This window comes from Stylophora pistillata, chromosome 3, assembly GCF_964205215.1.
Source record: "Stylophora pistillata chromosome 3, jaStyPist1.2, whole genome shotgun sequence".
Lineage (NCBI taxonomy): Eukaryota > Metazoa > Cnidaria > Anthozoa > Scleractinia > Pocilloporidae > Stylophora > Stylophora pistillata.
Window position 1 is genome coordinate 2,362,338 of NC_142521.1, and position 23,600 is coordinate 2,385,937.

Consider the following 23,600-nt stretch of genomic DNA (forward strand, 5'->3'; position numbering starts at 1 on the left):
GTCTTGGCCCTTGACCTTGTCTCAGACGCATCACTCCTAAATGACTCGGTGATCAAGTTAATATACTCAAAGGATTGTCACAAAGGGATTTAGAACAATTCCTGACCAGATTCCAACTCCAATTGTTTTCAGGCTATTTTAATCGGGAATATAAACAAAAGTTTGTTTAGAGCCCAATCGCTTATGGCAGACATTTGCGTCAATTTCCCACGCCAAGTCCCTTTTCGGAACATCACAACAGGAGCACTAAGATTACCTTCGATTTTTTCGTGGTCTTTTTTTCTCTTATGTTTCTAACAACTTGAAATGAGCAAAAAACACCCACGTCCCCACGTCGATACGGTGGCGAAATCAGAGCTTGTAAAAACAAATTATGGGCGTTTTAAAAAGTAGGATGGCGAACAAAAGGTAAGCTCTTTCTATCTTTTCGGTATTCAAGAAACTTGGATCAATAGTATTATCTAGTGGAACTAAAGCCAAACAGAATGCAACTGGAAACACTAATTCGTGAAATACTTGAGATAGAAAAAAGCCTCTCCTTTCAATTTGGTTGAGGAGGTAACCCACCGTGAGCAGATATCTATCTGGAAGGGTAGGGGGGGTGGGGGGTGGGGGCACGGCGGGAGGATAGCAGCAGTCGTCGTCTCTTCATGCTGCAGCGGCCGACACAAGCGAAAAAAATTTCGATGACAACTAAGTTTCGCGAGTGAAGACGCTCTTCACTTGCGAAAAAATATATAAATTCAACTTATAAATTTTATGATATCTGTATTTTATATAATTATAGATTATTTAGTTTAGGCAGGTCCACATCAGCTGTAAAGTTGCGCAAATTTTAACCTGCGTTATCATATAAAGTTATGTATGTATGTATGTATGTATGTATGTATGTATGTATGTATGTATGTATGTATGCTCTATGAAGCGAGGATATTTTATAGAAAAGCCTTGAATCGTTTTATTTAACGTAATCGAGGTATAAAAGTACTTATCATAAACTAAAATATGAAAAGTAAAAGGGAAGAAGCTGAGCTTATCTCTAACATACGAACTAACTTTCCGAACTTTCCAATACAAAGATACAAGTTATGCTAAAACCTAAAAACAAAGACTCGACAAAAAACTGTCCTCGAAAGGATTAACGAGGACCGGTTAAAAAACGAATTCTAACGCAAACTAATAGCCAGGTGGGTTAGTCGTGCAGCGCTCTAACGCCTTGGACAACGAAAGCCACATGTCACGTTGCGAAAAGTGCGATAAAAAATGTAGTGTAAAACTGGGGGAGACTATCTAGAGGTCAGATATTTAGACAAGCACATTGAAAAGGGACATAGGCACCTACAAAACAGTTCCGCTTGTAAGAGTTTAACCAAACTAACTTCGAGATAGGGTGGGCAAACGCCCTTTCGATAAACACAACTTATCGTTTGCCCAAGCAAAAACCACTGACTAAATGCGGCTCTTGATGGTACTTAAATGATCGCTTCCCTGATGGATAAACAGTAACGTCATTATTGTGGTTTAACATAATAAATAGGAATCAAAGTTGTAGCCAATCAATGTCTGGTGATTGATATCGACTTCTAACGATTCAAGTATTTTACCTGAGAAACTATTATTTTCGAATGGACAACCATGACCATACCACACACTACCTGATCAGATTTGAGTCTTCAAAATTCTTTACTTTTCTTACATCCAGCATTATATTTGTACCAATAACAATAATGCTTTATACTGTTTTTAGAAGAAAAAAAAAAGATTTTCATTGAACTTTTCAAATGTTTCTCTGCTAAAATAGCCAGCAGAATATCTGTATAGACGAGACTATATAAATTTAAATACAAATATTCAAATAATAAATTACCTTAATTAGATCTACTGTACAAATGTATGTACAAAAATGATGTTTACAACAGCAAAAACAGAAATGCACCACAAACACCTCCACCTGGCTTTAGCAGTCTCAGGCAGGTTGTGTACTTGTACTTAGAATCCCTTTTTAATTTGACAGATTTAACATCTCTTCAAACACCTTACCTCAATATTTCTAATCAACAATTGTGGCTATGTTACTTTTTCTACCACAAAGAATTCCGTCTCGGTACAAATGTAAACTAAAGTCATTCAGTACGAGTGAATAAATACGGAGAAAGTGCAAATAGTTCAGATTTGAAATACTTAAAACCGGACCAGGAAACCCTTGTGGGGCAGAGTGTATCCCGAAGAAAAGCTTCCCGGCATAGCCGAGACGTTTCGAAACTCGACTTCATGCAAACGATTTCTCACACGCGCTGCGCATGTTTCCTCACACTCAATCAATCATTTTAGGCTCAACGATTTGCAGGAAATTTCATAAAATCAGGAAACGGTCCTACTGCTAATAAGCATTCAAAGATCCCGTTTTCAAATTTCATAGAGCTGCATATTGCAAGTTGCATATTGCAAGCTGCATATTGCAAGCTGCGTCAGGGTTTAGTGATGTTCTGAAGGTCGGGCAGGATGGTTGGACGATATCTTGCCTCCAATTCCTGCATGAAAGTCAGTTGCTCAGCAACTTTGAAATTACTTATAGGAGTTTCCTAAAAAAAGACAAAAAAAAAAAAAAACTGTTCCAGCTATGTTCAAACATTACTTTCTAGCTTAAGGTTCAATGGTAGCAACATTGTTTTATCAAGAAGAGCTTATAACTGCAAGGGCCCAATGTCTGGCTTTGGGAGGTGTGCCTTACTCAGAATTTTGTGTTTTGCAAAACATTCATAAACCTATGATAGTGTATATATTTCTTTTAGTGCTTTACAACTTGCTGTTGCATTCTAGCTTCGTAGGAAGCCATCGTAATTACGAACAAGCTGGAATGTCGAGTACCGCAAAGATTTATCTCTGCGTTTTAAACAACCTTCTATTAAATCCTAACTTCGTAGTACACAATTATATCCCAACGATGGACTGTTTAACAGTTCTACTATTATATATTTATTGCAAAAATATAAAGGCATCGGTTTTTAAAGGGACAATAGCGCTAGTCTTCAGATAAATAACGATCCAACGTTTAAATCTGACGGAAATAAGCTACAAGTGTCGAAAAGAACCGATTGAACACGGCTTAAACTCACCTTCAGGAAAATCAAAAGTTGCTGCTGCTGCGTCTTTCGTAATATGTCATGTTGCAAATGGCGTAGGATCGCGATGCAATAATACACCTAGAGCAGGTAAAAAGCAGTGTTAATCAAAGGCGAGGGACTGAGTTTCCAAAGAGAATAAAGAAAACAATGGACGGTCTGTCTAAGTATCGCAGTAACTTGGTTTTCATCTTTGCACCGAGCTAACATTCGTCCATTTTTTTTCGTAAGCAGAACACGGGACAATTTACAATATCAGGAAAATGGTAACAAATAGAATTGGAATAAGAGAAAAAAAAAAACATAAAAAGAAAAACAAGCCTAGTATTTTATAACGGTAGTGCGCATGCCTTCTACTTTTTGCTTCTCGTGTAGTTTACTCATTATTTGCTCAAATGTATCAGGTGGTGAGAAACTGATTATGTTGCAATTTCTCCTCATAATTTTCGATAACGTATACGTATACTTAGATTACACAAAACTTATCAGGTCTGCCTGCTAGAGGATGTTCCATTGATAAAACAATCGATTCTCACTACTATTGATATCCCAAGGGAATGTAGAACAGCTGGAAGAGAGAATAAGTGATCACGTCTTGAGAGTTGGCGTAAACGCTTCTGTTTTACCTGATAGTCAATGCCCATAGTAAGACAGCTACAAATATATAAACAGATCTCCTCCCAGTCAAGGTAATTCCAGAAACATTGCCGCAACCAATGTTGGCAAATCTTGTAACAAAAAAGAATAACAATAAATAAAAAACTCACGAGTTAATAACTTGTACCTATGACCGCGTGAAAGAGCCAGGCGGGGAAATGTAATAAGCTCGAGGTTATAAAACACAGTCGAACCTGTATTAACTTAAGTGGTATCATTAAGAACGATAAAAAGAGACGCCATTTTGTGCCATAATTGATCGCTTAATGTGCAAAACCTCGTTCAGAAAGACAACTGACATTGATTTGGGGAGAGAAACATGGATCAAAAGTTATTTGAAAATTTTTTCTAAGTATTATTTGAGCGTTTCCGCTCAAATAACCGTTTAATAAAAAAGTTGGAGAAGGACGAAAGTGACTTCACACTAAGATTGCAATAAGTTTTGCGTAGACTTTGTAACCTACCTGCGACGGTGTGTAACCAGACATTCTAAAAGCAGAATACACCAAAGGTACCTCGGCCTAAAGTGGAGCAAACAAAGAGAAATTGGCCAACGTGTACTTTTGGGCGTATTCTCTTTGTTGTCATGAAAATGACAAGGTTGAGCTCTGAGGCGAAGAAAGCAACTCTAACCACTAAAGCAACTCTCATTTGAGTGTGGAGCGTAATCCAAGGTTGCTTTAGTTTTACCTTTTCTTCATACGGAATCCTCTCACTCAATCAAATGATAAACCAAAACCAACTGCCACTCTGTCACTTACGTTTTTCCCGCGCTGTGGGCAGTTTGCTTGTTTTTACTCACTTTGAGATCCCATAGGGTTCTCGTGATCATTTTGATGCTCTACGTCGCAGTTATTTAGCATATGCACTTTTTCGCGCAAGTAATCTGATAGAGCTTGGTACCAAGGCCAGTTAGAATAAAGAAACAAAGGCACATACCATTAGGATAAGCTCCACGTTATGACACGTGCATGAATAGAGTGGGGGAATACCACTGACTGTAAGTGACACCGGTAAGTGCACCTATGGTGGAATAATATAGCAATTACAAGACTTAGCCAAATTGAGATCAAGAACTTAAAGTGCACCTGAGCCCAAAAATTTTTTCTCGCTTAACGAAATAAGATTATTTTTTGGAGTATGTCTGTGCAAAAATTTTTAATTTGCTCAAATCTTTAATTTTCTGTGCCCAGTCAAAATACGGAAAATCGGCCGCCATCTTGCCCCGCGACCGAGTTTCAAGAGGAATGGCTCTAGCGGGTAATGTGATGTCAAATCGAGAACACGAAAGTCTGCATTTCGCACATTTTCAATTGTTTGGGAAGGTTGTCGTCGATATTGTCCGAAATATGCCGACTAGGTGTGTTGTATGAGGAATGTATGAAGCGCGATACCCTCTTGCAAGTTTCGCACGTTGCTACATCCTTCTGCAACACACTTAGTCGGCATATTTTCGGACAGTATCGACTACAACCTTCCCAAACAAGTGAAAATGTGTGAAATGCAAACTTTCGTGTTCTCGATTTGACGTCACATTACCCGCTAGAGCCATTCCTCTTAAAACTCGGTCGTGGGGCAAGATGGCGGCAGATTTTCCGTATTTTGACTAGGCACAGAAAATTGGAGATTTGAGCAAATAAAAAAAAATTTGCACAGAAATACTCCAAAAAATGCGCTTATTTCGTTAAGCGGGAAAAAAATTTTGGGTTTAGGTGCACTTTAAAGATCAACTAGACAAAACTTGTGCTTTACAACTTGCACCGCTACGGTTACCATCTTCTGACTCTGATCGCATACCTAGACCTCGCACAAAAACGCAGAATGTGGACGGACGGTGGGTGGAGCGAAGGAATCCGAATCAAAAGATCCAGGTTAGTGCCCTGTATAGAGAAACTATACGTACTATGTTCCGGGTGACAAGAACTTGAAATTACCCTAACTAACAGTACCTTTCTCTAACCAAACTATAAAAGGATACCACCGAACCAGCCGGGTAACCTCGAACTAGGCACCTATACTAAACTGTTCCGTATTTGGGCTTTCAATGTATAATCATATAGAACAGAAAAATCTGATCTAAAGCAGACGGTGCAGGGCTAAAGTATAAAGACCCGACAGTAACATCTTACCGAGGCATGCAGTCTGCGAATCCAAAGATAACCAGAACTAACGAGACTAGAGAATTTGAAGAGGAACTCCCAGGCCAGGTCAGGATCACCATACATCATCAGAAAAATTGTGGACACAAACCAGTCGTGACCGACATACTCACCGCTCAGAGTGCCTTGTATCGGGAAGGCAAGCGAGTAAAGGAATAGACACAAAATAATGTCGTTTGAGTCAATTCACTATGAGTTAAATTAGCTCACTTCGGCTTCAAAACAATCATTCGACCGTAATAAAATACAGAAAAAAACTGTTGAATTAATGAAACTTTCTTAACGGACATTCACATGCGAACATCATTTGAAGTTTCGTTTGAACTCCTATGTTCATTCATCGACCTTACATTCCGCATTATTGGGCAACTATTTAGTAAGCGGACATGGTGGCAAAATATCGATTATTTACACAAAAATTTACATGGATTGCAAGCGAAGAACGGCTAAGTGAAAGATACGTAACGTGCTCTCTGTTGCACGCTGCTGTCCTTGTAAAAAGAATTTGCAGTATTTCAGAAGATAAGTCAAATCTTCCACACCGTCCGTGGTGGACTGGAGCAACTTCAGCTGCACACCGTACCGCACCGCTACTTTCGTTCCAAGGCTCTCTATGTCTGTTAGTTCAACAATCTTCAGACTGCTTTCACTGGCTAACATGAAAATAACAGCAAAATAAAATAAGATCCGTAAAGACGAGAAATGGAGATAAAAACCAATCAAAATACAGCTGTTGTTTAAATGCTATTACCTGAAAAGTCAATCAGAGGGAAGATGGCTTCCTCGGGTACGTTGGTCAAGGCTGTGCAAACCTTGTCAAGTAGCAATTTCAACACTGTTGAACAACAAAAATATCCGTTGTAAACAATGTCTTCTAACGGCTCATTATCTGGTTATCTGTAAGAGGTATATAAATCATCCCTGATAAAGTACATTTAATAACTCACTTTAGTTAGGACTAGCTGTTGTATGCAATAAAAAAATTGCTATTGAAAAACGAGAAAAAAAAAAATCAATATAACATGAGGTTTCAAACAACACACACAAGAATTGGAATAACTGGATCCAACCTTTTCCCTTCGCTTTAGTTTTCCCAGATGTTATGGACTGACAAAACGTCTTACGACAATCCTGGAGCCAAGATGAACTTCAAGAGGGAAAAGAATTCAAGACATAAACAACAACTACCAGCGATTTTTCAAATTTGTCTGTTAGGAAAGGGAAGAGGAAAGTCTCATTTTTTTGGTGGCTTTCGGTAGAGATCCATCTCTGCGCTCGGTTTGGGTAAGAGAGAGATCAGATGTTAGCCAGTTTAACTGCTAAAAACTTCATAAATGTTTAGCTGCTTAAATTGCTTTAATCAATTAGTTCTTTGAATGTAACACGCTGGGCATCAATAATCGATCTCAAAGACCCTGTCATCTATCGCCCCCCTCCCCACACACCCCCTGTAAGCACAATCATTCGACTTAACTCCAGCCAACTACAGAGCAACAAGATTTTTACGAAAGCGGTTCACATACCTGTCTGCTGACATTAACTCACTGCTTTCAAGAAATTCTAACAGCGTATCGCCTATAATTGACAAAAGGTATTGAAAACAATCCCGAAAGAAATAAAAAAGGGTTGTAATAAAATTCTTGATGGCAACACACTCAATTAAACTTGGCCCAATATTCTCATTCTGTTCCTCTCATAGTTTCATACAAAATGAAAAAAAAAAAAATAATAATAATAACTGGGAAATCTCTCAGGCCACAGAGGACCTCGAATTGACCACGGACAATGCTATGTGTAGAACTTGCTTTAACAAATAAGATGATTTTTCAGCACAATGTTTGCTGACAGACTTACGTTCTAATTCAGTCATTTAAATTCAGTCCTACAGCGAACCTGTTCTTGGATTTCAGTGAGCAAAACGAAGTTTGATAGTGAACGGCGCCTTTGTAACAGAGAAGGGAGAAAACGAGCGAGGATTGGGTCTCGTAGAGAACGCGTTCCTTACGTGACCCAACTCGACTTCAGTTCATAAGGATGTGGAACACGACTGGCCGATATCCCTTACTGTAGAGTATTCATGGATCAAGTGATCACTCTCATTCCTCTTCTTCAAATGCATTTATTCAACAATCAAGATAGTAAGGTTACCCTACAATACTCCTAATCAGTTAAGTTACTTTTACTTAGGAGAGTAGATTTACGACACAATTGAGTGGTAGGAAGTTCCTTGCAGTAGTAACGATATGTGACGCTATGTAACGTAGTACTACGCTTACCCTCTTCAAATGCTGTAATCTTAGGATGCTGTTCACCAGGAAGATAGTCTTTTGGTGGAGGATAAGATGAGAAGAGAGGCCAAGGGTAGGGATTATCCACATCCTAAGGAAAGAACAATATCAATCTGTCAAATGTTCTGAGATGATTTTATTTCAGAGGGGTATAGAAGATCCTTACATGTGTACCAGACCAAACAAAGTGCTGTACACGCGAAGTAAAAAGTGCTATGGCCTTCAGTCCGTAGAGAGCATTTTAGGTTACCTCAGTTAAGGTCCTGCCTGGAATGATCCTTTCAGATGTGCCCCCAACATGATAGGTCTTGACCAAGATATGGTTCCTCTCCAAAGAACACATGTCGATTATGTAGTCTTTGCTGAAATTTCAAGGAAACAAGCTCTATTTTTATACTCATACGGCTTCTTAACCCGCGACAGACTTAAAACTCTAACATGTAATATTAACCGCAAGAACACCTGTGTGAGTTTCAAAAACAAAGTTCGATAAGTGACTTCTAAAAGTAAATATGTAAGTCTGATTTTGTCAGATTCGGGTTGATAAATCGCGTGCAACTTTTTAAATGACGAGAAAAATAAATTTGCTTCCTTATGTAAATAATAGCAAGCTAATAACAACAAACTAATAACCAATTCTAACTAGGTTGCTAGAATTCTTTTAACGCTTGATATCGTCACGAAGTTGAGTTATGCGGGGCTCTGATCTGGTAGTATCGACATTTATGGGAATGATTGCTATTGGCTTTCGTTAAGTTGGTGAAGAGACAAATTGGACGCAAAGAATATCAAGAAATTACTTCAGGGGCCTCAAAAAAAAAAAAAAAAACTTTTTCCTTTGATGCCTTACCCGTTGTCAAATCTATTGTCCAGCTGAGATTGAAGCAGTAATTCTTGAAATCTGTAGCGGCATTCAAGGAAGAGGAATGTGTCTAAGCAGGAACACAGCACGCTGAGAACTCTGTGAGAAAAGAGACCACATGTAGAGTTAGGATGTGAAAAAAACAAACAAACAAACAAAAAAAAAACAAACAACAAAGCCGGTACTGTACTTCACGAATCCTACATCTTGAGAAATTTGCCAGAGTGAAACTTTCAAGTTGGTACCTCACAAACTGTTTAAAGAGTCTTTGGTTTATCTACTGAGTTGATATTGTAAATTGGCCAACGTAAAGAGTTTCTTTTTTTCGTTCTGAAGAAGGCCTGACTCTCGAAACGTCGGCTCTCAAAATTGTTACGGTGGCAATTTAATTCCTTATCGACTTGGTTCATAAAACCAAATTATCTTATAATACCCCAATAATGCAGGACTACGGTTTTTTTTAGAAAATAATCACCTTGTTTCGCCATTGCGACCTTCCCTGTTCTTTACAGGTTTATCTTAACCCATCTTGTGTTTGCTGACTCTAAGCCAGCTATTCTCCCGATGACCCGTACCTTAGACCGAAGTGATGAGTCTGTTCAAAGTTGAAAAGTGAATGGAACTTCTCCTCCGAGTCAATCATGATGAAACGGTCAACCAAGTCCTGTTAAAGGGACAAGATTCAAAGCTCAGTCACCAACAACATTTCCTGGAGTCTAAAATTTTTTCACTTAAAATACGACTGAAATTCAACGACAAAATTCCTCACATCATCTGGCTTTAAGTAAGAGTCAATATGAGAAAACTTTGCCGATTTCTCAGGAAGAGCTTCGCCCTTGGAATTGAATGGATAAACACGAGGGAAACATGAGTTGTTTCCATCCAAAGAAGAAAGCTTATTTCGAGAAACTTGTAAATCGCTATTTGCTACTAATAACTAGAGAGGATTTAGTTTAATTTCGCTGACATTTCACGTTACTGTTTTTGTTTTTCTGTTGAGGGCTTGTAATTTGAACTTTACCAGCCCACTGATGATAGATCCAACCCGATAATCACCCATCACTCTGCGTGCAAACTGTAAAGTGTTCTACCCACCATAATACTGACAGGAGCAGAAAAAGCTTCTCTGTTTGTCACGGCTTCCTCAATCTCTGAACCAGAAGTGGATGGACGGTAGGCATCGGCGAGTACCTCGTATACAGCAGGAAACGCTGATAACACGCTCGACAGATTGTTCATAGACTGCAACAAGCAAGCAAATAACACCAAACCTTTTAAACCAACAAAACAAGGCCGGATCTAAGGCATATTGAGGGGATCATGTTCTGATAGTCAAACCTTGTTGTACGTTCTGCTATCAATGCTATCCACATGTTTAATCCTTGGTGGAGCAGGTTTTCTGTCTTGAGCTCCTTCAAATACTGTCCAAATGTCAAGCACCATTCGTTTGAGGAAACCTGATGAGATCAACAGTAAAAACAACAAGTTTTGTACAATTATTAGCATACGAAGAAAAGAATAACGTAAATGATAAAGTATCCCGTTTTGAGAGCGTTGTCGACGAGAGGCTCTCAAAATTTTCCAAAGCTAACTAGGACGAAAACATACAACTAAGAAAGGGAAAACGTAAGTGTCCTCAGGAAGACGAAAACTTAAAAACTTAAAAGAATACAGACAATTTGATATTATTTCAAAAGTATAATAAATAATAATAATAATAATAAATAAGTAAATAAATAAAAAGAACAGTTGGCAAAGTGGTGTAGGGAGGGAGGAGTGGGAAGGTCATCGGGTGTGTGTGACCCTCTCCACTGATATACAAAAGATTCATCAGAATAAACTATATTGATAAGCTCCTCCTCCTTAAATTTCAGTGCAGGAACCTCCTGTTGAAAAACCTTTACAGTGACTGTAACGTAAACCTCTACTAATAAGCCCTGAGCTTATTCAACTTCGTCAGGGGTTTCGGAATAGCTACAAGAAAATAGAGATTTAGCCATATTTTCCTCTTTCGCATTGTCATAATTTAAAGAAGTTAAGCCTTAAAACGAAGTAAGGGCCAATTAAAATCGGGGAAAAAGACTGATATATTTTCTGCCACTTTCTGACAATGATGAAAAACGTGAAGCTGCTAAATCAACGTAGCTGCAGATGTTTTCTTTCTTCTTACCCTTGTTTTCCAGTGCAACCATGCCAGGCGCGGTGGCAGCTATCTGTGTCACCATCAGTCCATAACCAAACTTCTCACACTTACTAACCTGAACAATTCATAGGAAGGTTTTGTAAGACACCGCACAAATAGATGCTATAGTTTTCTTAACTTTGACAAAACAATATACGGGTCTTGTAACAGTAGTTATCTACAAAAACTGCTTAAAAAACATCTTAAAAAGCTAAAATAGCTTATTTAAAAGTCGACGAAGTTTCAATGTTACCTTAACTTTATTATCAAGTAAAAAAAAATAATAAAAACTAGTAGCCATGAAACAGAAAAGGGCGAATAAATTGTTAAATTACACGCGTGTAAAATGTACGTAAATTTACCATATTGTATGTAATCTGCACGTGTAATATATATGTAACTTACAAACAGAAGCGTACGTAAATTATTTCAGGCAAATGTCTTCACTTCAAACTGGACAATTTTCATACGCTCAAGCTCATCAAGAGCTTGTAAAGTGTGCTACATTGTTATCCCTTGCCTCAGTGGCATGGCAGAATCAAGATTGAGAACATGTACGTATTTCAGTTTGTTGACTTTGTAATGAATTTGACAGTCACAGTTGGAGAGTACGTTGTATGTAGTTGTACCTGCAGTTTCTTGTTGTATCGCTCATTCATGTACGCCACGCATTCATTAATTTTTCCAGTTTGTTGAAGAAGTAGCAGTCCTTTTGGTGTACCGGCAAAATTTAACAGGTTGTCGATCAATGAACTTTCCCACACAAGTCTGAAATGAAACTGTCAGGTTAACTATGATGCCTTTGATGGAAAACACCAAAAAAATTTTCCTCCTTGGTTCCTGTGATTTACACTTCCATTACGAGGTCACCTCTTTGAGCGGTCACTTTTATCAAGCGGTCAAACCTACTGGGCGGTTACCTCTATAAAGCGGTCGCGGTCACCCTCTTCTAAGTTCCAACGGCCTGTTTGTCTTACTGGCCTGTATTCAACGGTCACTTAAAGCGGAAGCACTCAAATAAAACTAAGAATAATCTTTCAAGTAAATTCAATGCATGTTTACTTTTCAAAATCAATGTTGGAAGTATTTTGAGCGAGTTTTAAGATGTCTGTTATGGAATAAAATGAATTTTTTTTAACACCCCTCTTCTGTGGAATCGCTCTTAAGCGGATGACCGCTTAATACAGGTTTGACCATAATACAAAACTCGTGTGAGTTCTTACATTTCCTCGTCTTGAATGAATTCTTGTTGTGTTTCATCAGACGCTAGTTCTGCCTCTGTAGGAGATTCTGGTTCGTGTACCTGAAGATATATGAACGAAGCGTTTTAGCAAAAGCCTATCGAAATATCAATGCAGGTAAAATATTAAAAAGTGATACAGTGATACAGTCCGTCCCGACAGTTCGCTGATAATAATTTCACTCCTAGCGAAACAGATATTGTGAGGATGAAAGTCCTTCTTAAAGAACACTCAAGACAAAGATGTGGCGTTTCCACACTTCAGCGACGTGTCTCAAAGTGCACGTTGATCCACAAAAGCACACACAACTAGAATTGATATGTACTAAGAAAACAATTCATCTTACTCTCACAGAAATTTAAACGAAACACTTTCTTTCAAAACACACGGTATCGACATAACTCTAGCCTCTTAGTGCTCCGGAAACAGTTGACTGTCAGTAAAAACACTTTACACCGACGGATCGAGGAGCCAACCGACTTTCTGCCGAGACACATTCACCTTAATCCAGGCATTAGCCACACACTGATGAAGTTCATACGGATTTAGCACCATAAGTCCATCACATGTGCTGTACAGTTGACGACAGACAAACACAAAGCCAGAAATCGCCGCTTTGGGTGGTGTTCCACCAGGAAGTCTGTCCAGCAAGGCTTTTTTGGCAAACTTCGCTATGGTGTGAGCTGGGGAAAACCTGGACACATGGTGAGCAGAAAGTAAACTCTTAATAAGAAAATTTACTTGAAGGGGAAAATTTACTTTTGCCCTCTTCATCGAAAGTGACTACATCGTCGGAATGAATCCACTGTTTTACCAGTCATACATGTATCTCTTGGAACAATTCGCCGTGAAGAGTGGAATATATATTACCTGCTTCTCTGCCATCTGTCTTGCGCCTCTCCATAGAGCAGTTGTCTTTGACCAGTTTCTGAGGCAGCTAAAGTGGCTAAAACATCGGCCACAAACAGCAGAGTGTTCTCAGCACCAGTACTGTCACAGCTGTCTACACCCTGATATACAACACAACATAAGCGCATTTGTCTTTTGAGAAATTAAGAAATCTGTTTTATGTGAAGTATTGCATTCAACTAATTTTTTGTTCCACTTACATCAAGCCACGCCTGTACAGGCGACAGAAGACTAGTTGTTATTGCATCCTGTAAAACAAAGACGAAAAAAGTTAATCGACAGAGTATGATACACTCGGTTCGAGGGGGGAGGACGCATTATTTTTCTTTTATTTCAATGAACTAAGTTACAGCCTTTTCCCAAAACCACTACCCCTAGAAAAGGTACTTCACCAAAGATCATGGCAAGAAATCCGCAAAATAGCTGATTTGACACTGTCACCCACAAATTAATCTAGAAACACTTATAAGTGTCAGTGCTGTAAAAGACGTTCAAAATATACTGACCTTACAGAGACACTCTTTACTGGCATTTGTACAACAAGCAAGCTTCTTCAGCACATCACAAACCAGGTAACCAGGATGAAACTCAACTGTAGTTGGAATTTAAAGAAGAGAAAAATCAAGCGTGGACACATAAAATAAGAGCTAGTCAAAAATAACAATTTGCTGAAATAAAGTACATTGGTCTTACCATCCAAAACAGTCTTTTCACTAGAGCTTGGTAGAGCTGTACACATGATTCTAATCAATGCCACAAGTAAGCTAGAGATTGTCACTGTTTCTGAAATAAAGAGAAGAATAACATTTGCAAAAGAAGTTCAGTTTTACTCAGATAAAGATTGAGAATAGAGATGAACAAGAAATTTAGCAAAAATTAAGAAATTAATCAGATTAACTACAACTATACAGCAAGCTATATTTTTTGATGAAGGAAACAAGCCTGTTTTTTTTAACAAATGGGATAAGCCATTGCTTCGCTCCCTCAAATTAAGGGAAATATTTTGGCAAAAACATTTTTTGAACAAACAAACTTCTTAGGTGAAAATGCCATATTTTAGTCCATCTTAAACCAGCAAAATTTTGAGGAGAAATATAGAAAAAATACTTAAAGAAAAAAGTTCTACAGTTAAGCAAATTTTCTAAGAATAAGACAGAAAGTATAATTTTCTACCATCTGTATCTGGCAGTATGACAGGAAATAATGCTCTGCCTCCACTGTAGAGAAGAACTCTCCCCAAAAGACACAGTGAGTGAACAAAGTATATATACTCCAGGTCTTGTGAAGTATAAAACAACCCATTATTGTCCTCATCATCTGTGTAAAAATTAACAGCGTACCCATGATTATCACAGTAGTAATTGTGCCATCTAGCTCCTATCCACTACATCTCATTTGTTTCTATGAAATGAGGGGGAAAGCATGGTTTTTTATTTCCCCAAGCCAGTTTGGCTACTAAACAAACTGAAATAGTTGTAACATCTAAGCCACTTGGCTGTAAGTTGGAAAGTTAGTGTCGAGCCCTGATAAAGGTCAGTTTCAAAATTGAATGAGACTCTTTTTTGAGAGTTTGACCACCCTTTTGTACAAGTGGACACCATTTGGAATTGACTGATCTGACTGCACAGCTCTGATGAATAACAGAATCGTCTGAATTCTTTACCTAAATTTGACAGCCTGTGCTGTTTATTATTCTGATGTGAACCTGTTACATAGCATATTCTTTTGTTAACTTGCAGCATTCATGAAACAACCCATTCACCTCTTTGCTGCTCGTTAAGTTCCATCATTTCCAAGGATTGAAGAGTTTTACATGTTCTGGAGAAATCAATACAATGGCTTATGGCATCTACCAACTGCAAAAAGGTAACAAAAATTGTTTACTAGTTAATAAAGTTAGTGTTACACTACATATGAAAAAAATACAATTATAATATAATGAAAAGAAAAGAAAAGCAAAAACCTTTATACCATAAGAATTAGGGAACCAATAATGCCTCAAATAATTTATTTATTTTTATTTATTTATTTTTTACTTAAACACTTTCACCAGAGTGTGGTGAGGGTCACACAACAGAGTGAGGCTCCAAATTAAGTGCACCCAATATCCCACCCATCCCACCCCAGGGGAGGACATCCATCACACAGTAGTCTCGTGTGTGGGAAATTAACGTCTCCTACCCCCTACCCTGCAGGAGACGGGACCTCCATTTATTCATCCCTATCTGAGAAGACTGGAATATCTAACCATTTCTTGACGTTCTAGAACCAAATTCTTCTCAATTATTTTAAGACCCTGAGTGTTGGTCCGGCCGGGGCTCGAACCCTCGATCTCCCGCACAACAGTCCAGCGCTCTATCCATTGAGCTAACTGGGAGGCAGTTAGCTCAATCTCACAATGTTTCCTCACTCACCAAAGATGGATGCTTTTTCAGTTCTTTAATTGCAACTGTTCTGCTGTAATTACCATGCTATGGAATAAGAAGTTGTAATCAGTGATCAATTGAACACTAGTAGCGACCTACAGGATTGATCGCCTGTTGTGGACTGTCTACAGTTTTTTCTTTTTTCTGCGGTTAAGCAAGGAAGCATTAAAAGGGTACACCAAGGTGTGGTATCCCTTTCCCACCCCCCACATGTTCATCATATTACATCTCCATTAAACCCTATCACAATTTCCTACCTCACTTTAGGTAATGATCTGAGAGGAGAGTGAAAGGCCCATGAAAAGACTATCTTGTATACAAATCCCTATGATTCAAACTAAAGTCAGTTTGATTCCAAGCAGCATTTAAACTCACCATCCATTTTTTAAACCAAGCAGCCTTAGGATCAACTAGGGCTAGAAAATGCAAAGGTGTCATGTACTGCAGCATAGAAGCACCAAACTCTGGATCAGAACTGGCAGAGAATAAATTAAAAGTACTACCCAAGACTGACTCAAGAAACCTGCAACAAAATTCACAGGAGATTAGAGACATCTTGGTGAAGTTAAGTCTTTCACCAATGCTAGAAGAAGTGATTGAGGCCCAACATGTGCCTGGGTTGACATATGGATTTTTGAAAGACTGGTAGGTGCAGTCGCTTTTTTTGCTCACTGGCTTCCCCACCAGCTTTGCAAGGCTCTTCCTCTTCCTCCCCTTCCATGCAGTACAGATCACTTGAAAGGGGGGTAGGGGTAGTAGATATACTTAACCCTGTTCAGTGTGACAGTGTCCATTGAGGGGATGGGGAAATCAGAAATCTCCTGGGCACCACTCTTTAGGCATCTATCCAGAGTAATCTATTGGCTACATTAAGTTAACACTGCATAAAAATGTGTAACCGACATACCATTCAGGATACCTGATCCAAAAAGAGGCAACTTCATGCTGAAATTCATTCAGTAGCCTAAACTGAAATCAAACGGAAAAAAACAGAGTTCGCAAGCTAGGTACAATAAACTAAGAGGAACTTGTACATGTTAATTTCTCATGATGCAACAAGTATAACATACTGCTATGAAGTCTCATATATCATTAGCTATTTTTAAAAACATAACCAGGAAACTTAAGGAAAAACAAACCCTTTTGAGCAATCTCTGGTTGTTTCTTGTTGACACATCCACACCATTTTCAATATTTAGACGGTGATGATGAGTATCTCTGAAGTAAGACTCCAGGTGCTCAGCTAAGACATAAGTTAAACACAAATTTTTGCTTCCAAAGTATGTCACTGTTCAAGAGACCATAGATGGTTTTTGTAGAGATTTATTAAAAGCAACTTTGGTCAAAGCAGTAAGTAAGTATAAGTAAAGTAAGTAAAATCCTTTATTTAAACATGATCAGTAGTTAAAGCAAAATACATGCTTGTGGGGTTGTGTAAATACTTTAAAAAGTTTAAAAATATGAAATACTTTAAATAATAAACACTAGAACTCATACACTACATAAAATTCAGAGGTCTAAAAATATTAATATAAAATCGCGCATCATCTTCTTAGGTATCGTGTGAACAGATAGGCTGTTAAAATTAAGCTCCCTAAATGATGGGTCCAGTTTCACTTTTCTGATATTTTGTTTGAGATTATGAGATTTTTTTAAATAATCGGAATTTTTTTAAATAATTGGAAACGAAGTTCCACAGTACAGCGCCTCGAAAACATATTGAGTGTTTCATGAATTGTGTTGAAAATCTTGGAACTATAGCCTTCTTATGTTGAAACGAGTGCCAACAAGTTGCGAACCTGTTTTCAGTTATAATTCTCACCTAGGCAAGTGTAGATCTCTTTTGTCACATGAGCAGATGAGGCCATAAACATCCTTGCATGAAACTTCAGGCTTTTTTCCTGCAAGAAAATAGTGTCATTAATTACATTAACCGCCGCCCAGTTAGCCCAATGGATAGTGCGCTGGACTGTTGTGCGGGAGGTCGAGGGTTCGAGTCCCGGTCGGACCAACACTCAAGGTCTTAAAATAATTGAGAAGAATTTGCTACCTTTCTATAACATCTAGAAATGGTTAGATATTCTAGTCTTCTCGGATAGGGATGAATAAATGGAGGTCCCGTCTCCTGCAGGGTTGAGGGTAGGAGATGTTAATTTCCCACGCACGAGATTACTGTGTGATGGATGTCCTCCCCGGGGTGGGATGGTGGGTACAAAGGGGTTAGGTGTCAATTGGAATGAAAGTTCTGTTCCTTTTTCCTGCCACTCCTGTGGCGAATGGATTAAACTAAACTAAACTAAACTAAACATCAAAGAAAACAAAGTTATTGATGGTTCAAAACACAAGATAGTATAATTCAATAAGGCATTCAGGTACCGCTAACTGTTCGTCTTCATCAGCCAAGGCAGCCAATAGCCCTTTTCTGATTCCTTCTGAGTTTTTACTGGTCAGTTCATCTGACAATGGAAACTGGTACAGAGTGTTTAATGCATTTATCCGTACCTGTAAATACAGTAGATTAGAAAATATCAGATATCAAACAAAAATCTATTTTAATGATGTTGACAAGCACTTTAACGTGTACTATTCCAAGTTGTAAGCAAAAATGTTCAGCTGAGTGCTTTAAGATTCTAGACTCAGCCAAAACAACTTATTGCCTAAAACTGAAAGAGGCATTCTACAGCACATTGCAGCCTGAGCTGAATGCTCAGTTGCAACATAATTGCATTTGTTTTCTTTGCATGAATTGACTTTCCAAGTGTTACATCTGCACACTTTGCTGTTTACTTCAGCTATTATAATTGTACTAGTGTTAAATATTGTGGTTTGCTTTAAACTTACAACATAACTGCATGTAATGTGTTTACAAACACAAAGGCAACGGTTCAACAAATTAAACTGATGATCAATACTATGAGTCATCCCAAAGCATGACTTTAAAAGTTTCCTTGCGAATGTGAAATTATTTTTCTTAATAATTATCCTTGATATGAAGTATTCTAAATTCCGGATAAGTATTCAATTTATCAGGCACAAACACAATGACTACTCACATGTAGTGGTTTATCGGGATCCAAATTCTCTGCAATTTCAGTAAATTTCTCGGGTGACATGTTAAACATGTACCCAGTCTGTATATAGTGAACCAAGAGATATACAAAAAATATCACACTCATAAAATGTATACAGAATCCCAAAGATAAAGTCAACTGGAATATTTTATAATATTCATTCAGCATACCTAACCCTTTAACTTCCTAAGGTGACTAAGATGCAACTTCTCCTTATATTACATCTACATATTATCCAGCAAACAGTTAATGAGCTTATTGAAACTTATCAGGTTTAATTTGTGATCTTTATCTAACACCAAATTGCTTTAACTGATTTACAAAGAAATGTGGAGTGGCTAGAGTGGAGAGTTAAAAATCAGATCTTTTGAGTTAAAGAGTTAGGTCTTTGAAAAACATACCTGTCCAAAAGAGGAAGACATGGAGGAATCTTCATCACTAGAATCCAGTGATAATCTAAAAGGTTGGAGTCTGCCTCTGTTTTCTGTGAGTTCATAGTCGGATGGTCGAAGGTGGGGATTTTGAGAGAAACTTTGGATCTAAAATGGATTATTGTGTTCTAACTTTAGATAATGTTCATGATATTATTTGTATAAACAAGTAGCTATCAAAGAAAACTGAACTTTTTCTCACCAAAGCATTTACTGCATCCTTTGTATCAGCTAAAATCGACTGCTGGAGGTTAACAAACCTACAGTGCAGAAGTTGACACGATATGATGTAACAGTTAAAAAACATCTCCTGATCTCAAGGGATCCATACAATTCAGTCATTAAATCTAAGTAAACTCTTTGTATGATTAGTACTTCATGTCCCCATAAATACAAGACTTTTTAATGTATTATGGGGCAATTCTCAACTGATACTCATTTTATTTGGTATAGCAGTGGATTTTCAGAGCTGCACTGTGTCATTGGTCTGATAAACTCACCACTCTCTCCGAAGTAAACAGGAAAATATATTGGGAATTGACCATTTGCAATTTCACATCCTCTGATTGTGTGCACATTAGCAGGGCTTCACACTAATGGTAGCCCACTAGCCACAGACTAGTAGAAACTCAGTTTTGGCTAGTGGTTTTCGATTTCCACCAGCCAGTTTAGCTAGTAAACTAACTGAAATTGTTGTAACATCTAAGTTGTCACTATTCACTTGGCTAGGAAGTTGAAAAGCTAGTGTCAAGCCCTGACTTGGCCAACACTTTGACCATTACACTGTGATCAACATTACACTGGAATGGTAGCTATTTCCTGACACCTTTCTTTTACCCTTAGGATGCGAAAAAAGAATTTCAGAGGGCTTACAAAAATAAGTTAACTTTTGAGTTTCAGAGAAGATAGAACTCAATAACAAAAGCCAACCAAATGACGTTAGTGTCAGTAGAATGTAGGTAATGTATTAGCTAAGGGTCAGCTGTGTGTTGACTGACTATCGCCTGATATATATGCATGCTGGTTGAGACAGTGGTCAACATGTTGGCTATCATGATCATACTTGGTTGACATGCATTGGTCAACATATCCAACAGATGCCATAAGTACCTATGATCCCAGCTGTCTAGTTAGTTAACTTTAAGTAATCATTGCCATAAAATTCTACTTCACTCTGGTTGGTCACTGTGATTAATTTGGTTTTTGAGCTAGTGTGGCAATGAAAAATTGTACACCTGGTTTTACTTGGATAGGTAAGGGTTAATTCTTTCCCATCTTCATTGAGCAAGTTTAGACAGCTGTTCTTTTTTCCTGTTTTTTTTTTTTCTTATTCAACATAACTTACTCAGGTGAGGCTATAATCTCCTCAGTTATAGCTGGCACTGAGTCACTCCTGTCTCCCTCCCGGCCAGTCAGTTTTTCCAATTTCTTGTCAATAAGTGGTGTCAGAGTTGTGTCAATACGACTCCTGAGTTGACGCACAAAATCATATCTGATAACAACAACATATAAGTTTGTGATGGTTCTTACATCTCAAGCCACAGATCAAGAAATCAAATATTCTGCTAACTTTTCAATCAATCAATCAAAGTGATATCAATCAGCAAAATTTAAATAGTTATTTTTCAATTCAGTCAGTCTGATAGTTTTGAAATAAGTCAGTCTTCCCATTGTTCAGTCAATCCGCGAATGAGCAAATCTAATAATTCTTACACCAAAATTCCTACACTCAACCGTGCACAAGGCGATTTGTTTCTCAACATTCAAAATCTGGCAAATATGTTTATTCTTTTGCCTGTATTGAAACATTCGGAAAGATTAACTTCCTATCATACAGAATAATCAAAATTTAGTTTTATTTTGAATGGGTATTTACATAATTTTCTTTGTAAATTGACATGATACGACAGTGTTTTCCGGCATTGATCAAAATCATAATATAATAAACGTGTTTGAAAGAAGTACATTAAACTCAAAATGTATCAAACGTTATCAATTTAGACTGCACAAAGCTTACTTCATCCTTGTCAGTACAAACCCATTCGAATAAATCAACCTACGAAGCAAGATTGGATGTAAGATGGAACGAAAACACCAGCTTAGAGTACTTGGTTCAAACCTGTGGAAATTTTCGTCCGTTGCCTCTAAGTGCGCTAAAATGTCTTCAGCTGCGGAGACCGATCCTGCTTCCTTGATGGCAGGCTCTAAGCTTAGTATGAGCTGGTTCAAACTCGCAAAGAAATTATCATGATAATCGGAATCCTTCTTTTCCATGTTTCCGACTCGCTCATTGTTATTCCTCCGCCATTTTGGTTGATAAGGAAGACAGTTTGTGCCCAGGGCCAACTCGGTCTACAATTGAGATGAAAAAAGGAACAAACCCAATCGAAAATAGTTTTTTTTTTTTCTCGCACTTAAACTGAAACGAGACTCCGATCTGGTATGAATCAATACACGTTTTTTTTTTTTTTCTTTTTTTTTCAATTTACTTAAATCATGGATTCAAATAGTCAAAATGTTTTTTCCTTTGTACAGCTGGTGCGTCACAGCGCTTGGCTTAGGTTGTGTAGGAGGGTCTCGATGGGATGGTATCTCTGATTGTTAAGGACATTAGACAAAGGGCTCATTTTTTGATTGATTATTTTTTTTTTATATTTCACTAATTTCAGAATGATCTTAGATAGCCACATAGTTACAATGCTTATCTGTTTTTCTGTATTTCTCTTGGTTTTGTAATCGGACCTTTCAGCGTCACCACGCGCATATAAAAGGCAAATTTGGCGTCCCTTTAATCAGTTCTTCGTAAGTTTTGAATAGCCTTGGTAAACTTTCGCCCTTTCGTTTTCTCAACCTCTGGCACAAGCGGAGCCGATATTTTGCGATCGATCGTTCGATAGATTGATTGACTGTCAGAATAATCGTTATTTTCGTCATTAATTGTGGTTCGTGGTCGATTGCCTTTCAAGAATAAAGATTCGTGCAAACAGTCAACTTTGGGTTGTCATTTCGATCAGTAAAATAGTCCCAAACACCTCGTTAACCGCGTTTTGGAGCGACACGCCCTTGAACTTGAGAATTTAGATTTTGGCCGCCGTAAACGCTACACTGATGATGGTTGACAGTTATGTGTTAAGTCCTTCTACATGGCTTTTAATTAACGTTATGAAAATATCAAGAAACGTAAGAGATTACTTTTTTTATTTTTGGCAATGCAGTCAGTAACGGTTTTGGTTTTCCACTAAGCAACCTTCCAAAACATTTTACGAGCACAATCGGAAAAGGCCTAACGACAAATGAGGAAAATACAGCGAGACAACAACTCCGAAGAACATCTGAGTTGAGTCCAACATCTACTTCTTCAGAGTTGTTACTTTGTTACATTCCAAGTTTCTTGGGCAAACTTGAACACCCTTTTTCAAAACTATTATTTTGCAGCAAGATTGACGGTGAAAATCTTGCATTATTGACCGTTCACCACTTTGAGGCAGTCATCAGGAAGGGGACGAAATTTTTTTTTTTCTTTTTCAGTCAGACGAGTAAGTATCTTTTTAAAACAAAAAGAACGGGCAGGTATAAAATGAGAGTGGTCATTATTATTTGGAGAATACAAAGATGCACTGAAGTTATGCAAATCCCTAGATTCGGGTCAGAAATGCATGGTTTCACTTTCCTACGAGAGCGTCTTTCATCTCTTCACTGATAAGTCAAGATCACAGTTTGCAGTCACTGAGGTGTAACAGAGGAAACATGCGCTATTGCAAACTCTTTGGAAAATGAAGGTCGAGCGACGTGGGAAGCTTACATAGGCCTTAGGCAAAGGTAAAAGAAGAGTTTTCAGTGACACTATACTCACAATTTATTTTGTGGTGACGCTTCTAAGCGTGCGCTATTTGCCTCAGAAAGCCAGAGTTAATTTAAACTCTGAGAAAGCGAAATCTCACGCCTTACTTGAAATTGTTCCTTTGGCTCCTCTTTCAAAGAAATTTCATAGAATCTCATGAATTAAAAACAGAGAAAATTTTACCCAGGCAAGCAACCGCATATGTCTATTTTATTTTCCCGCTTCAGTTCTCGTGAAGTCGAGAAAATGATGGCGTGCGAGAACAAATCATTGCCCGCTATAAGTTTGCCAAGGGTTGAAATTGTAGTTTTGCCATACTGAAACAACCTTAAAATCTGAAACAATGAGTCACCAGAAGTCCATAACCAAAGCTACGGAGCGATTCTCATCTCATTGAAAACAGCGAAAATA

At 38.0% G+C, this 23,600-nt stretch overlaps 1 protein-coding gene across 1 annotated transcript; it reads right to left on the reverse strand.

The window, feature by feature from the left end:
• Positions 1–1,659: 1,659 nt before the first annotated feature.
• On the reverse strand, positions 1,660–21,685 carry LOC111327779 (protein broad-minded-like). Its single transcript, XM_022932048.2, has 37 exons — positions 21,468–21,685; positions 20,694–20,840; positions 19,551–19,608; positions 19,319–19,456; positions 18,900–18,977; positions 18,223–18,348; positions 17,669–17,747; positions 16,986–17,089; positions 16,754–16,815; positions 16,222–16,369; positions 15,835–15,891; positions 15,183–15,276; positions 14,594–14,737; positions 14,114–14,203; positions 13,927–14,012; positions 13,621–13,668; positions 13,382–13,521; positions 13,013–13,205; positions 12,494–12,573; positions 11,900–12,038; positions 11,259–11,346; positions 10,427–10,545; positions 10,184–10,330; positions 9,664–9,752; positions 9,077–9,187; positions 8,477–8,588; positions 8,215–8,317; positions 7,462–7,513; positions 7,009–7,085; positions 6,690–6,773; positions 6,400–6,591; positions 5,909–6,063; positions 4,719–4,802; positions 4,244–4,300; positions 3,749–3,850; positions 3,117–3,203; positions 1,660–2,582 (listed from the first exon to the last, which is right to left on the reverse strand). The coding sequence occupies exons 1-37, from the start codon at positions 21,620–21,622 to the stop codon at positions 2,469–2,471; spliced, it is 3,939 nt and encodes a 1,312-aa protein (XP_022787783.2). The 5' UTR covers positions 21,623–21,685; the 3' UTR covers positions 1,660–2,468.
• Between the last annotated feature and the right edge of the window lie 1,915 nt (positions 21,686–23,600).

What these genes read in the sequence shown, in the direction of transcription:
- LOC111327779 (XM_022932048.2), bottom strand. Translation starts at nt 21,622, where the DNA reads ATGGAAAAGAAGGATTCCGATTATCATGATAATTTCTTTGCGAGTTTG. An exon ending in TGGATCAGGTATCCTGAATG is followed by an intron (nt 16,370 to 16,753) that starts GTATGTCGGTTA and finishes ATTTTGTTGCAG; the next exon opens with GTTTCTTGAGTCAGTCTTGG. An exon ending in CATACTGCCAGATACAGATG is followed by an intron (nt 14,204 to 14,593) that starts GTAGAAAATTAT and finishes TCTTTATTTCAG; the next exon opens with AAACAGTGACAATCTCTAGC.